This window comes from Coffea arabica, chromosome 6e (assembly GCF_036785885.1).
Source record: "Coffea arabica cultivar ET-39 chromosome 6e, Coffea Arabica ET-39 HiFi, whole genome shotgun sequence".
Lineage (NCBI taxonomy): Eukaryota > Viridiplantae > Streptophyta > Magnoliopsida > Gentianales > Rubiaceae > Coffea > Coffea arabica.
In genome coordinates this window covers 16652039-16667049 of record NC_092321.1, presented here as the reverse complement: position 1 = coordinate 16667049, position 15011 = coordinate 16652039, and the positions used below count along the sequence as shown (strand labels likewise).

Below are 15011 nucleotides of genomic sequence, written 5' to 3'. Positions count from 1 at the left end.
AAATAAGATTCTTAATAAATTTTATTATTAAGTGCGTTATCAAGACATAGTGCATAGCACGAAATTTATGGAAAAGAAAAAGTTAATTGAATCCAATTAGTTATATGTATTTGACCTGTACGGTCAAATATAAATTATTATTTGAGCACGGGTTTGTAAATTCCTATAAACCCGTTCGTCGTTAATCAAAACATGTAGGTTATACTCATTGCTAGGTTATAGGATTCACAATACATCTCTGCTCAGATGGTGGGGAGTATTTAGTGTGTGGGCCCACACCATATGAGTCCATGCGCTTAAAAGACTCGATATAGTTGAGGTGATCTTTCAAAGTAAGTAAAATCTGTCTTGAGAACGCACTTTTATTTCCTATAAGAATTCTTAATATTATAGGATTCTTATTTTTTTACCCAAAGTTACGTACTTTAAACAACTTAAATCAAGATAAACCTACATTTAATGTTCTTATCAATATCTTTTTATATTCTTATCAATTCTTATTTCTTATGCCTACACTACATATAGCCTCTAATATATTGATTTCAAGCATCAAATTCATGGTTAGGTATTTTCAGTGCAAGCGGTTGGCACATTAAAACATCGATTTTGGGTTTCCACTCCTCTTGATTATCAGGTACATCTTCTTTCAATACATATTTTTTTTAAAAAGGCATGTTGATCTTCAATTATAAAAGTTTAGAAATATATCTTGAATTTTGTTTTTTTTTGTTTTTTTTATGAACACATAGGATTAGTAATCTATCTTGAATTAGTAATAAATTTCTCTTATATTTCACATATTATATCTCACATAATATTTTTGTCTTTAATTTTGATAAATTATTATCAGATTGGTGAAACCGACAACCAATACCAACCTGAAGCATCTTCTTCCCAGATCTCAATTAGTATAACAGATATTCTAATCAACAACACTTCAGTACACTTCATATGAATCATTCATCAGAGGGTTCAACAAAAACCACAGAGGAAGGGAATCCTCATAAAAAGATTTGTATGAGAAGGTAGATTTAATATACTATTTTACTTTCTTAAATTATAATCTTTACGTGTTGTTATACACAATCTTGAATGCGATAAATCATTTATTTTTTTATACTTAGTTATCCTGCTTTACTATCATACAGTGATAATGGAAAATCAATAAATGCTGATTTGCACGGACAAATCGAGGAGAATGTTCAAACAGAAGAAAAACAAAAACAAGTTTCTGAAGAGTAGAATATTATTTGATACTATTTACTGCACTTTTTATTTATTTTCAAGTTTTTGAATGTTATGGTATTGTCGAATGTTATTTTTTTTATTTTTAAATTATTATCTACTGAATTAGATGTTCAAATTTATATTATAAGAATATTTTATATTATAATGCGCATATAGTAATATACTTAAGAAAAAGTTATAGTAAAATATACATTAAGTTTGTATTTCATATCGACATTTTTATAAAATTGACTAAATAATTTATTATTTTTCGAAAATTCCCGTTCAACGAACGGGTACAAAACTAGTTATTATATTAAACGTAAATCCGTGCATGTCACGGGATGAAATACTAGTTGAATTAGTAATCTACAAGACCTGTATAATTTGCTAATAGGACGGTTCTCGGGGAAAGTTACTGTCCCGGCCGCCTATCTTGAACATTCGTATAATCGTATCTCGTATTCTTCTGCTGCTTCCTTCCTGTAAAAATGATAACGACTTCCACTTTGCCATATTCTATTACAGTCTACAGAGGTGTTTGTCTACCAGAAAGGCATAATATTGTGTCACCTCAGCATCCTCATCATATGTTCCCTCCCTCTATTCTTTGATCCCTGTGGAGATGCAATAATCAAAGAATTGAGTACTTTGATCAAAATCAAAATTTGCCAAGTTGGCAGTCTGGATGTTGAAGTTGCAAGTACTTCCAATAACCAGTTGACTTCAGTAGACATGAAGGTCGATAGGAAATTGGCAAAACTGCTTTTCTTTCGAGTATATTCCTACTTTTCCTCGATTGCTGTCAGATGGTATCTTAGCTAGCAATCCATCGACTTATTCATCTTGAATACTCTATTAAGTTTTCACAAACTATTCAAAGTTCAAACCAAAGAAAAAGGCTCAAGCTACAAAGATGACGGGCGGAAGTGCAGGTAAACATGTCAATACCATGATGAATAGCTTTGCTGTTAAATTGACTTTTCTTCAGTTTGAATGGAATAATCTTGATTTGAAGATAAACTACATCTTGGTGTCCCAAGGTTACTTCATGTTACTAGTAGAGGTGATTTCACGTCCCATTTGATAATCCTGACTTGTGCTGCAAGTAGGATTGTCTAGCAGTCAAATATGCTACAATCCTGTAATCTTATATAGTTGGTCCTAGTATATTACGCGACATGTCATGTCAGTCGATGCCGGAGAAAGCTCCTCTAGCCACGCAAATTAACATGACCCGGAGAAAAAGATTCAAGCCAAAATTGGACACTTTCCGGGATAATTCGGGAAATATTGCCTGGTGTAGCTATGCGGTTGGAAAATCCCGGGGGAATCTGCTAGCTTATTCCAAGAAGAAACACCAGTCAACAGATTCTGCCTTCAACTAATAAGTACCCTATACCTTTCATCTTAAACCTTATGAAACCAAAGCAATTCTAACAGATTCAAGCTGAGAAAATAAAGAGGTTTCCAAAATTTCCAATTCCCAAATCTTTCCAATGGCCATACTTGATCATTCTACAGTCCAAAGCCAGAACCAAAACCAAAACCAAACCCAAACCCAAGATGCTACCATTCAAGGAACTCATGAAGTAACTGTGGTCATGGTTCCCTTTCCAGCACAAGGTCATCTCAACCAACTCCTCCATCTATCCCGCCTCATCTCCTCCTATAATATACCCGTTCACTACGTTAGCACGGCCACTCATACTCGTCAGGCAAAGTTTCGCGTCCAAGGTTGGGATCCTCTTGCCATTTCCAACATCCATTTCCATGAATTTTCAGTCCCTTCTTATGAAAACCCTCCTCCCAACCCAAATGCCCCAACAAAATTTCCCACACAACTCATCCCAGCAACACATGCATCGTTCAAACTCCGCGAGCCAGTTTATGCACTTCTGCAACAACTTTCAACCACAACCAGGAGATTGGTAGTGATTCATGACTCTCTCTTTCCATATGTCATACAGGATGTGGGTTTAATCCCGAATGCAGAGTCCTACTGCTTTGAGAGCATCTCAACCTTCACTATCTACACAATTGTTTGGGAAGATGAAGGGAAACCTGGACTATCCGAGCCTGAACTACTCGAATTACTTGAAGATATTCCGTCACTGGAAAGTTGCTTCCACCCAGCGCTGATAGACCTTGAAAATTTGCAAAAGAACACCAAGCCAATCAGCTCTGGCGACCTATATAATACATGTAGAGCTATCGAGGGTCCATACCTTGATCTCCTTGCAAAAGCCAAAACAACCGATTCCAACAAGCAATGGGCTATTGGTCCATTCAATCCAGTTGAGACAAACGACCAGAAAAACTCGAAAAAGAGACACTATTGCCTGGATTGGCTTGACAAACAAGCCACAAACTCAGTCATTTTCGTTTCCTTTGGTTCAACAACTTCACTATCAGACGAAGAAGCCGAGGAGATCGCAAGTGGATTAGAGCAAAGCGGGCAAAAATTCATATGGGTACTCAGGGATGCAGATAAAGGAGATGTCTTCCAGGGAGAAGTTAGGAGAGCTCGATTGCCTGAAGGATTCGAAGAGAGAACTGAAGGAAGAGGAATAGTTGTGAGGGATTGGGCCCCCCAACTGGAGATTCTTGGACATACATCAACAGGTGGATTCATGAGTCATTGCGGATGGAACTCGTGCATGGAAAGCATTAGCATGGGAGTACCCGTGGCTGCATGGCCTATGCATTCTGACCAGCCCAGAAATGCGGTACTGCTGGAAAAGGTGCTCAAGATTGGCCTATTAGTAAGGGATTGGTCGAAGAAAGATGAACTTGTGACATCCATGACTGTTGAAAACGCTGTGAGAAGACTAATGGATTCAGCCGAAGGAGAAAAGATGAGGCAAACGGCAAAGGAACTGAGCAAAGCTGTGAAGGGTTCTGTTATGGAAGGTGGTGCTAGTCGCTTGGAGATGGATTCTTTCATTGCTCATATTCGGAGATGATTTTTTTTTTTTTTAGTCATATATGTTTTTTGATCAGGAGAAATTGATTTCATTTGCCTCAATAAAATGTACCATTTTATGCCCAAAACTAGTAGTGGTAGTATAGGCAGCGGAAACGGCGGCGGTGTCGTTTTGTTGTCTCATATGACCGGTTTTGTTGGCCAAAACCCAAAAAGACGCACTATGGATTCGGGGAGTGAGAGGGGGATACAGAGGGCCCCTAAAGATTTCGTTTTAAGGTTTGCAAGCAACTGAAGCAACCCCGCGCACTTTCGAAGCATTTACAATTTGTTAATTATTATCCCATCCCCCCAACAAACGAAACGAAAAAAAACGAAGGGCTGTTGATGTACTCGGGTAACTTTTCTAAGTACTTTATTTACTCTATCCGTCCATATTTGGGAAAATTGTTGAAAACATTTTTCATATTTTGTAAAATAATTTTTTTCGTCTCTTACTTTTAAAAGTATAATTTTACGTCCCTTATAAATTTATATTGATTAAATTTGGTCCCTATCTAAATTTCTGATTAATTTTTGACTGAAATACACGTTATCATTTTTTAGAGGCAAAATTATCAAATCACATTTCACAAAATAAATTTAATCCCTTATCAAATTTTTCGAATTTGACAAAATAAATTTTTCGCCCCTCACATTTCATAAAATAAAAATTTTAATCCCTTATTGATCATGTGTACGAATAGTTTTTTCTTATTTTTGAAAATTCATATATATGTCTATTTGATTTCATCTAAATAGTACAAATAACGTGTAATTTATCTATATTTGATTTCACTTGAATAAACTTATTGTAGTTGTAGGTGAAATCAAATAGAAATATATTATACGTTACTTGTACGTTTATGTGAAATCAAATAAATATATATAAGTGTTAAAAAAATATTCTTATACATAATCAATTAGGGATGAAAAAATTCATTTGTGAAATATGAGGGACGAAAAAATTTATTTTGTGAAATGTGATGAACTATGAATTGGATTATGTGAAATTTGATTTGACAATTTTGCCTCTAAATAATGATCACGTATAAGGCACGTGAAGGATTCCAGCAAAAAACTAATTGAAAACCTATTTAGGGAAATTTGACCAATATGAATTTGTAAGGGATATAAAATTATATTTTTAAAAATGAGGAATGAAAATAGTTATTTTGCAAAATGTAATGGACGTTTTGAATGATTTTCCCTCCATATTTCCATCACTTTTTTAGATCACAACTTTAATGTATATTTCCTCTATCTCACTTTAATAGTTTTATATTTTTTACATGATTTAAAGAGAATTACTTAACATTATTGGAATAATACTAGGGGAAAAAGCCCGCGCCACGCGCGAGAGTTTAGTACCTGTAATTAAAGATAGTTAATAATTATTATTTGGTATTTTGTAGTATAAGAATTGAAGTATGACATTTTTATTATGTGATATTAAACAGAAAAATCATAAATTACATATTGAGTCAAAAAATATAATATGCAATGAAATATAATTATAAGATATGATCAACCATTTTGCGTTTAATCTGATAAAATAAAAGATCTACTTATATCTGCTCATGCACTTTAGGGATATTAAAATTTGTTATTTAGTTTGAATTTGATCTTGATATGAGGGCAATCCACCACATTATCTTGTCATATAAGTGAGATTTGAACAATTAGCATACTTGAAGAAATTATTACCAGTGGAATTTTAGTTCTTGCAAGCCAAATTCTTGAATTTATATTGATTCCAAGGACATATATATCATCATGAAACCTCCACATTGACGAATCAATCAATTATGATTTATTGTATGATTTAGGACATATAGCAAAGCATCTCCTTCTCGATAGGGGTTACAATCACAAAACATCAATTTTTGACCTAGTTGCGAAAATATACAATAACTAACACACTAATCTAGACAAATAATTACCTCAAAAAAATCTTAATCCACTGAATTCAAGAATTAAAAGTAATGAAGTACATACTTTTAAGTAGACAGTTAAACATATTGGGAAATCAAATGAAGTGAAAAATGCCTAAATGGAATCATTAATAAAGTAGCAAACAATTTGAAAATTACAGTAACTATAATAGTTTTTTTTTTCAGTAACTAATAGTTAAAACAACAAAAGAAGTAGATGCAATCTATAAATGAAAAAATTTATGATGATAAAATTATTTTAAACCAAAAATAACAATTAATAAATGTGATCTCCTCCCTATCAAGTCTATCTAACATGGACAATTGAATTAAAACACTAAAAGAAGTATTGCACATACAACTTGCAAGATCACATATTTCTTACAACCAAAAAAGTAGATTAGCTAAAGAAAACATACCTATTGAGAAAGATGCTGCAAAATGGGAAAGAGGGGTAGCTAATATAGAAACATCCGAATTCAATAGACTATATGATTGTAATGGAACAAAGTTATAAGTAAATGAAATGAATTTGAATAGATGGGGATTACTATGGCAACGGCCAAGAAACCAAACTTCTCTACTAATCAGCATTAATTGTGTCTTAACATCTATATATCATAAGTTTGCAAATAACTGATGAGAAAGGCTTTAAGAAATTAAGAGACTTGGATATCAATACAATTAAATGATTAAAAGGATTTTTATGTAATTTTACTAAAACACAAGTTGAATTCAATTGTACCCAATGTTCAATCAAATATCGGTCACATGTTAAACTTACCCCTAGCTTTAAATATCTAAGAGGACATTTAAATAATTATTAAAGAACCAAATTAGCTATAATGATTCATATTCAATACTCCAATTGCACTTTAAATACTCTCATATTCCCAAAATAGCCCCATCTTTGCGGTTGAAATCTTTGCTCTAAACTCATTCTTATATAGTATAAGGAATTATTAAAGAACCAAATTAGCTATAATCATTCATATTCAATACTCCAATTGCACTTTAAATACTCTCATATTCTCAAAATAGCCCCATTTTTGCGGTTGAAATCTTTGCCCTAAACTCATTCTTATATAATATATGGATATCTTTATTGCTGTCCATAAACCTCCCAAAGTATGAAAGTGTGGTATTTAAGGTGCACCTATGAATGTTGGTCCAAAAGGTAGACATAGCCTGATTTAGGACATTCAAATGTCACAAGATCTTTTGCTAGAATTGCTCTTTAAAAGATAAAAATATTGATTTTAGAGCACTTTAATAACCAACAATGACGTTCCAATCTTAACTTTTATCTGACTTGTTAAATCCCTGTGAAACTTTCCCCCTATCTTTATTAAGCAATTCATCCTAGACGATTTTTAACAAATTTAGCAATAAAATCTTTTTTTTTTCATTAAACATTGTGAAATTACGATCTTAACTTTTATATGTACTATGCATAAGGCTAAGACTTGGGAATTGCTTGGCCCCCATTTTTTTTTTCTTTTTGACGAACGGCAATCGTTATATTAATAACTTGAGTAGTACAAAAGACCCACTGAAACACAATAAAGAATCAAAGGACATCTAGACGCACAATAGAGAATTAATTGAGCAGCTTGCTGAATTTGAGTATTTTATAAATTGATGGTTTTTTCAAGAGTTTAGAATAGAAATAAAGTTGAATTTTTGTGTCAACAAGGATGAAAGGACATTAGGTGGAAAGTGAAGGCGGCATATCCTTTGGTGTAAAACGTTCTGTGCTTTTTACTAAATAAAAATTCCTACAAAATGATTGAAAATTTTGCCCATTCCCATCCTTAGTAACTAAAGTTGGTCAAGCGTTAACGCGTTATTGACCAAATGCTAATAGATGGGAGGACTTAATTGGAATGGATTTCGTATTTTGGTAGCCATAATTGAGAGCCTTCTATTTTCATGAGCTTTATAGAACCTTGGCCTACTTTAGAGGACCAAAATGAGATTCACCCCAAAATCTTTCTAGTAAATGTTTTGTTTTGACCTCCGTTAAAATCCAGCATTATTAGATGGAACTAAGCTGTAATTTTAGAAATCACCCCTTTTTTTTACCAATTCCAAATCATGTCACTTAAATCTAAACATTCTTGAAATTCTTAAATTAACTCATGAGTTAAATAGGGAGGTGATGTCACAAAATTTAAATCATAGGGGCAAAAGCATGAAAAGCAGAGGAAAGGTAACTAAAACGAGGATGAGGAAATTTATTTTGTTGGTCTAAGTTTTTTTTAAGCAAAATGTAAACCTTTATTGATAAAATACTGGTAAGCTCACACTCAGTAACATCAGTAGCTTGTACATCAAAATGAACACTGTTTATACTATCACTACTGTACGTAAAGAAGAAATATCATGTCTATCAAAATTTGTGAGAGATGCGGCATTCAAGTCGAATTGGAATAACTTGAGAGTTGAATGAAGAAATTCTTGGTCATATCGAATATCTGTATTGGTAGAGTTAGAGTTTCGTAGATAGAACAAAGAGGTCATGTAACCTAAAAAGTCATAAGCTAAGCTAAGTATCTATTTTACTGCCAAAGCAGAGGGAGATTAGTGTCATTTAACCAACAACTTCAGTTAAACTCGTCAACGATCCGATTGCATACTTCTTCAAGTGTTTCATAAGTTTAATTAGAACTTTAGGATAATATAAAAGAAGGGAAAATGGTCAATTTTGTTCCTAAAGTTTTTAACTAGTGCCGATTTAGTCCCTAACTTTGGTTCCTATCCAATTTGATATGTGAACTTTTTCTTACAGCTTCAATTAGAAACCTCCATGGCAGTGCCACCACCTAAATACTAATTTGATTTCTAATTGACCAACTAAACAAAGGTATTTCGGAGAACATCACTTACAGGATTATGATAAATCAAGTAAATCATGTAACAAATCACAAGATTGAACTTTAAAAAGGTTTTATCTGGTGATTTTTTATACGATTTAAAAATTTTATCCGGTGATTTTTTACACTATTTACTAGTTTTATTACAGTTCCTTGAGTGACGTTTCCATAATACCCTTGCTTAGTTAGTTAATTAAGAGTCAAATCAATTTTTGGTAATGGTGGAATTGCAAAGTAGTTCAAGTATCAAATTAGCCAAAAAATTAGGAGGGCCGGAAGAGAGATGGATTAGGTGGTTTGGAAGAAGAGAGTGTAAATAAGAAGTCTCGAATTTAAATCTTCCTACTTATAAAAAAAAAAGACCAAAAATAAAAGTTAGAGACTAAATCAACACGAGTAAAAAAAAGTTTACCGACAAGGTTGGCCATTTTCTCATAAAAGAAATTGGTTTCGAAAAAACGCTCAAAAGGGGACAAAAAGGGTTCAATTGAATCAATCCAATCTAAGTCATTGTTAATGGGCTAAGTGCTACTTAAATTGAAAACATAGTGCAGTGATTTTTTTACATTAGCAAGTTTTTATGTATGCCATGTGTACATGATTTGAATTTCAAATTTATATTTATATTATGTGGCATGATCTGAGCCTGCTAATTTTAAAAAAAATTATACACTGACAATGTGAAATAAAGTTGTCCATACATAAATCAGCAAAAGAGTACTCTACCAAAGCAATTCTCGAATCATGAATACATAGCCCAATTGACGATTTTAGAATTCAAGTGGCCTGTCGGGTATGATTGGGCTTGGACATGGCTTGCTTTACAAAGTAACTCTTGCCGCATGTCGCCATTAAAATCGTCAAAAGAAGCATGCAAATCAGTGTAGTTGATAGACTTTTCCTCTATTCAAACGAGGTTTATACACCACACTCGGGGCATAATAGCACTTAAATACATGTGTCTTTTGTTGGCATATTAAAACAATCTTATGTTCTTTATCATTGTTTAGCAATTTTTGATCAAATTAGCTTTTAGTAGTTTGAGTATGGCACTGGGCAATTTCTTGTGATGTTTGTTTCTTGTTCATGACATATGGTCTATAAGTAAAGTGTCCTGAAATTGTTCGACTAAGAAGAATGAAGGGTTAAAACTCTTATTCTTATGTGTGAGTGAGGTCAATGTATAATAGCTAAATTTTTTGATCTAAGTGGCTCAGTAATATTCAATTACTTCGAAGATGTACTAATTTTTATGAACATATCCTAGAGCAGGTGCCCAAATACGTAGTATAAATTCAAATGAGCAATAGAATTTTTTTTTGTTCTCGAGGTACCTCCGATGCTTAAGACAGTATTTATTCATATCTCGTTTTCCTCAGCTCTTTCCTTTCTGTAAAACTGATAACGACTTCCACTTAGCCCATATTCTATTACGGTCTGCAAAGGTATTGTCTGCAAATTAACAAAAAAATAAAAAAGTAATTGTCTGCCTTACCCAATAAACAGCCCACCTCAGTGTCCTTATCATCTGTTCCCTGCCTCAATTCTTTATTCCCTGTGGAGATCTAATAATTGATTACTTAATTAGATCACAATCAAAATTTGTGAAGCCGGCAATCTAGACTGTCAGAGTTTAAAGCACCTTTCAACTTTGTCCGATAACCAATTGCGTTTACTAGACAAGAAGGACAATGGGAAATTGACAAAACTACTGTTCTTTCGAGGATTTTCCAACTTCTCCTCAGTTGCTGTCTAGCAATCCATTGCCTTATTCATCTTGGATACCCCCTTTATAGTTTTGACAAACTATTCAAACCAAAGAACAAGGTTCGAGAAACTGACTTTTCTTCAAGTTTATCATCTTGGACCACGGACTGAAGTGGTGGTGATTGGTTTAAACTTGTCAATGCCCTTGATGGATTGCTTTGCTCTTAAACTGACTTTTCTTCAAGTTTAAATTTAGTGTTCTTGATTTTAAAATAAGTGCATCTTGGTGTCCCAAATTCGCTCCATATCACTAATATGGACATTATAGCCCTTTAGTATTGTGTTTGTTTGGATGCGTACATTACATTATAAAAAATGCTATAATATTATTTCAAAAAATCTTATGGTTCAAAGAGGATTGTCGTCATTTGGAAATTTAGTTATGGACAAAGATCATATAAAGGTATAGTTAGTGAAGGGCGGAAATAATTTTATATTTCTTGGACTTTTTTGGTATCTCCAGCCAGTTAATTAATCGTATTTTTTCTGGTGTACTATTCCTCAAGCCGCACATATTACGGAACCCGGAGACAAAGGTTGAAGCCACAATTGGACATTTTCTGGTATAATTCGGAAAAATATCGCCTAGTGCAGCTGTGCGGATTGCAAGATCCCAAGGTAATCTGCTAGGTTATTCCAATAGAAAACACCAGAGTCAACAGAATCTAACTTAAACTAAGAAGGACTCGGGAGGAATGGGTCGAGTGACACGAGGGAGGAAATGTAAGTAAAAAGTCTCGAGTTTCAGACCTTTCACTTAATTTTAAAATAAAATTAAAAATAAAAGGACCCTATAACTTTCATCATACACCTTATACAATCAAAGCAATTCTAGCAAGCTGAGAAAATAGAGGCCTTTCTAACGTTTCCAATGGCCATGGATGATCATTCTAGAGTCCACGGCCAAAACCAGAACCAAAGCCAAAATGGTAGTAGTATTCAAGAAACACATGAAGTAACTGTGGTCATGGTTCCCCTTCCAGCACAAGGCCATCTCAACCAGCTTCTCCATCTCTCCCGCCTCATCTCCTCCTATGATATACCTGTTCATTATGTTGGCACGGCCTCTCACAACCGCCAGGCAAAGGTTCGCGTCCACGGTTGGGATCCTCTAGCCATTTCCAACATCCATTTCCATGAATTTTCCATCCCTCCTTATGAAACTCCTCCTCCCAACCCAAATGCCCCAACAAAATTTCCCACACAACTCTTCCCAGTGTTCAACACATCGATCAAACTCCGCGAGCCAGTTTACACACTTCTGCAACAACTTTCTCGCACAACAAGAAGATTGGTAGTTATTTATGACTCTCTGATGCCATATGTCATCCAGGATGTGGGTTTAATCCTGAACGCAGAGTCCTACTGCTTTCCAAGCACCTCAGCCTTCACTGTATACTCGATTGTCTGGGAACAAGAAGGGAAACCTGGACTATCCGAGCCTGAACTACTCGAAGCACTCGAAGATCTTCCAACATGGGAAAGCTGCTTCCCCCAGGAGCTGACTGACTTTGCAAAATTGCAACAGGATTTTAAGCCAATTAGCTCTGGCTACCTGTTCAACAGTTGTAGAGCTATAGAGGGTCCATACCTTGACCTCCATGTTAAATCCAAAATAACCGACTCTGACAAGCAATGGGCTATTGGACCCTTCAATCCAGTTGAGATGAATGGGCAGAGAAACTCGGAAAAGAGACACTATTGCCTGGATTGGCTGGACAAACAAGCGCCAAATTCGGTCATTTTCATTTCTTTTGGTTCAACAACTTCGGTGTCTGATGAAGAAGCCAAGGAGATCGCAACTGGATTAGATAAAAGTGGGCAAAAATTCATATGGGTACTGAGGGATGCAGATAAAGGAGACGTCTTCCAGGGAGAAGATAGGAGAACTCAGCTGCCAGAAGGATTTGAAGAGAGAATTGAAGGAAGGGGAATTGTTGTGAGGGATTGGGCGCCCCAACTGGAGATTCTTGGACATTCATCAACAGGTGGATTCATGAGTCATTGCGGATGGAACTCGTGCATAGAAAGCATTAGCATGGGAGTACCCGTGGCAGCATGGCCTATGCATTCTGACCAGCCCCGAAACGCGTTACTACTGGAAAAGGTGCTCAAGATTGGTCTAAAGGTGAGGGATTGGTCGAAGCAGAATGAACTTGTGACATCCATAACTGTTGAAAATGCTGTGAGAAGATTGATGGATTCAGCTGAAGGAGAAGAGATGTGGCAAAGAGCCAAACTATTGAGCAGAGCTGTGAAGGATTCTGTTATGGAAGGTGGTGTTAGTCGCTTGGAGATGGATTCTTTCATTGCTCATATTCGTAGGTAGACTTTTAGTTCACCCAAATCGTAATCTTCAATCAGCAGGAATCCTGAGTAATAAAAATTGTAACTTGTTAAGTTAAATCAATTGCAATGAAATTTCTATTATACTGCCACTGATCAGCTTTCTAATAGTATTAATTTCGACTAATCAGACACTTTGCTCTTGTGATTCGACACTCTTCACTTGTTCAAAATCTTTGTAGTCCACCACATGATTCAAAGTAGGGCAAATTACATTTTATCCTCTGTGGTTTAGTGTTTTATTACATAACCCCTTATGATTTCAAAATCTATACATAATCCCCTATGATTTCAAAATCTTTACATAACTCCCTTATAATTTGGATCAAAGTGTCAAAGTGACGAAATTTGTAATTTATGACGGAGTCAACTAAAATGTCAAAAATACCTCTATGTAAAGTTGAAAATTATTTATTAACCACATGGTGTTATGTATATATTTTGAAAACCACAAGAGGGTTATATTGTAAAGTATTAAATTATAACGGGGTTATATGGTAAAATATAAAATTATACGGGATTAGAGTGTCATGTATTTTATGTTTATATGTTTTGGTTATTTCAGCCATTTTAGTTTTTAAATAAGGGCAATTTCGATATTTTTATAGGTTTCGTTATGAATAATCATTTCCTTAATTTTGATACTTTAATCCAAATTATGAGAGGGTTAGTTATATATAACTTTTAAAACTATAGAAAGATTAGATAAAACGTAGCTATACCACAAGGGAGCAAAGTGTATTTTGCCCTTCTCCTACTCCTACTTAGGTTGTTAGTTTGATGAACTTATTTTATTCCGTCATCATTTGGAAATTGTCATCCAACATGTCATGATGGAAGAAATGCAGTCTCTCAAAATCCACATGCATAATAGTCGTACAGTTTGGTTTATTAAATTTAATAATGTTGTTTCATAGGAATATCTTAGCTACTAAAAGATACGATCCCACAACTGCATATAGACTTTATGTTGCCAACAGGAATTTGGCTTAAGAAGAGTCCTAAAAAAAAAAAAGATATGCTCATTGATAGAGTGCAATTTATTCGGTCTTCTCACGTGCTTTCCCTATTTATTTGGACTAAATACTGCACTAATCGGTGGATTTTACTATGATTTTGTGTTCTATGCGAATTGCAGCATTTAGGGGCAAAAGGAGCTGGAAAATTAACTTTTGAAGCTTTCCTGTCAGTTAGACGTGGGCACGCCTAAGTATGATGTCCAAAGCCGGATTTGCGGGATTGTTGGCCACGTGCAAACTTCCAAATATTTGGAGATTCCTTCGCGGGTGACAATTCTGGAACAATGCTGACTTAGCCAATTTGCACGTGAAGAGTCATTTGGCAGCAAGACTTCAATTGGGATTTAAATTGATTGGGTTCCTTCTTTGACTAAACGTGCTGGCCCACAAAAGCAGGAAGACTACTGGGTCTCTTTTGGAGACAGCCGCACGAGAACTCTATAAATACAATCCCTTCGCTGGCTTCAGGGGTCTCTCGCTCTCTCTCTCTCGGCAGAAACGAGTTTTAGTTTAGGCTTTTAGCATAGTTTTAGTTTTTCTTTTCTTAGTTCTTTTGCATGGTTGTTCTCCATTAATGGAGAACTAGCTTCTCAAATCTAGTCAAGGGGACAACTGAAGATTTGGTTCAACAATTACTGTGAGATCTAATTTATTTTAATTGCTTCCTTCATTTATTGATATTCATATGTTTCCTGCTCTTAACCGTTATAACTCGTGTGGATGATTGATTAGTGCGCAATAATTAATTATTCATATAGGTTATTTTGCTAATTAGGGGTAATTGAATCCGTAATTGTTCGTTATCCCTATCTCAGTAGCAGCTGGCGTAATTGGGTTTATGTCAGGGGAACATACGATCTAATTTAAACAAACCCTC

General features: G+C 34.7%; 2 protein-coding genes across 2 annotated transcripts; both read left to right on the top strand.

The window, feature by feature from the left end:
• Nucleotides 1–2418: 2418 nt before the first annotated feature.
• On the top strand, nucleotides 2419–4281 carry LOC113695750 (zeatin O-glucosyltransferase-like). Its single transcript, XM_027214896.2, has one exon. The coding sequence runs from the start codon at nucleotides 2727–2729 to the stop codon at nucleotides 4191–4193; it is 1467 nt and encodes a 488-aa protein (XP_027070697.1). The 5' UTR covers nucleotides 2419–2726; the 3' UTR covers nucleotides 4194–4281.
• Nucleotides 4282–11444: 7163 nt separating this feature from the next.
• Nucleotides 11445–13207, top strand: LOC113695173 (zeatin O-glucosyltransferase-like). Its single transcript, XM_027214175.2, has one exon. It carries the CDS (start codon nucleotides 11641–11643, stop codon nucleotides 13096–13098), a length of 1458 nt encoding a protein of 485 aa, XP_027069976.2. The 5' UTR covers nucleotides 11445–11640; the 3' UTR covers nucleotides 13099–13207.
• The last annotated feature ends 1804 nt before the right edge of the window (nucleotides 13208–15011 follow it).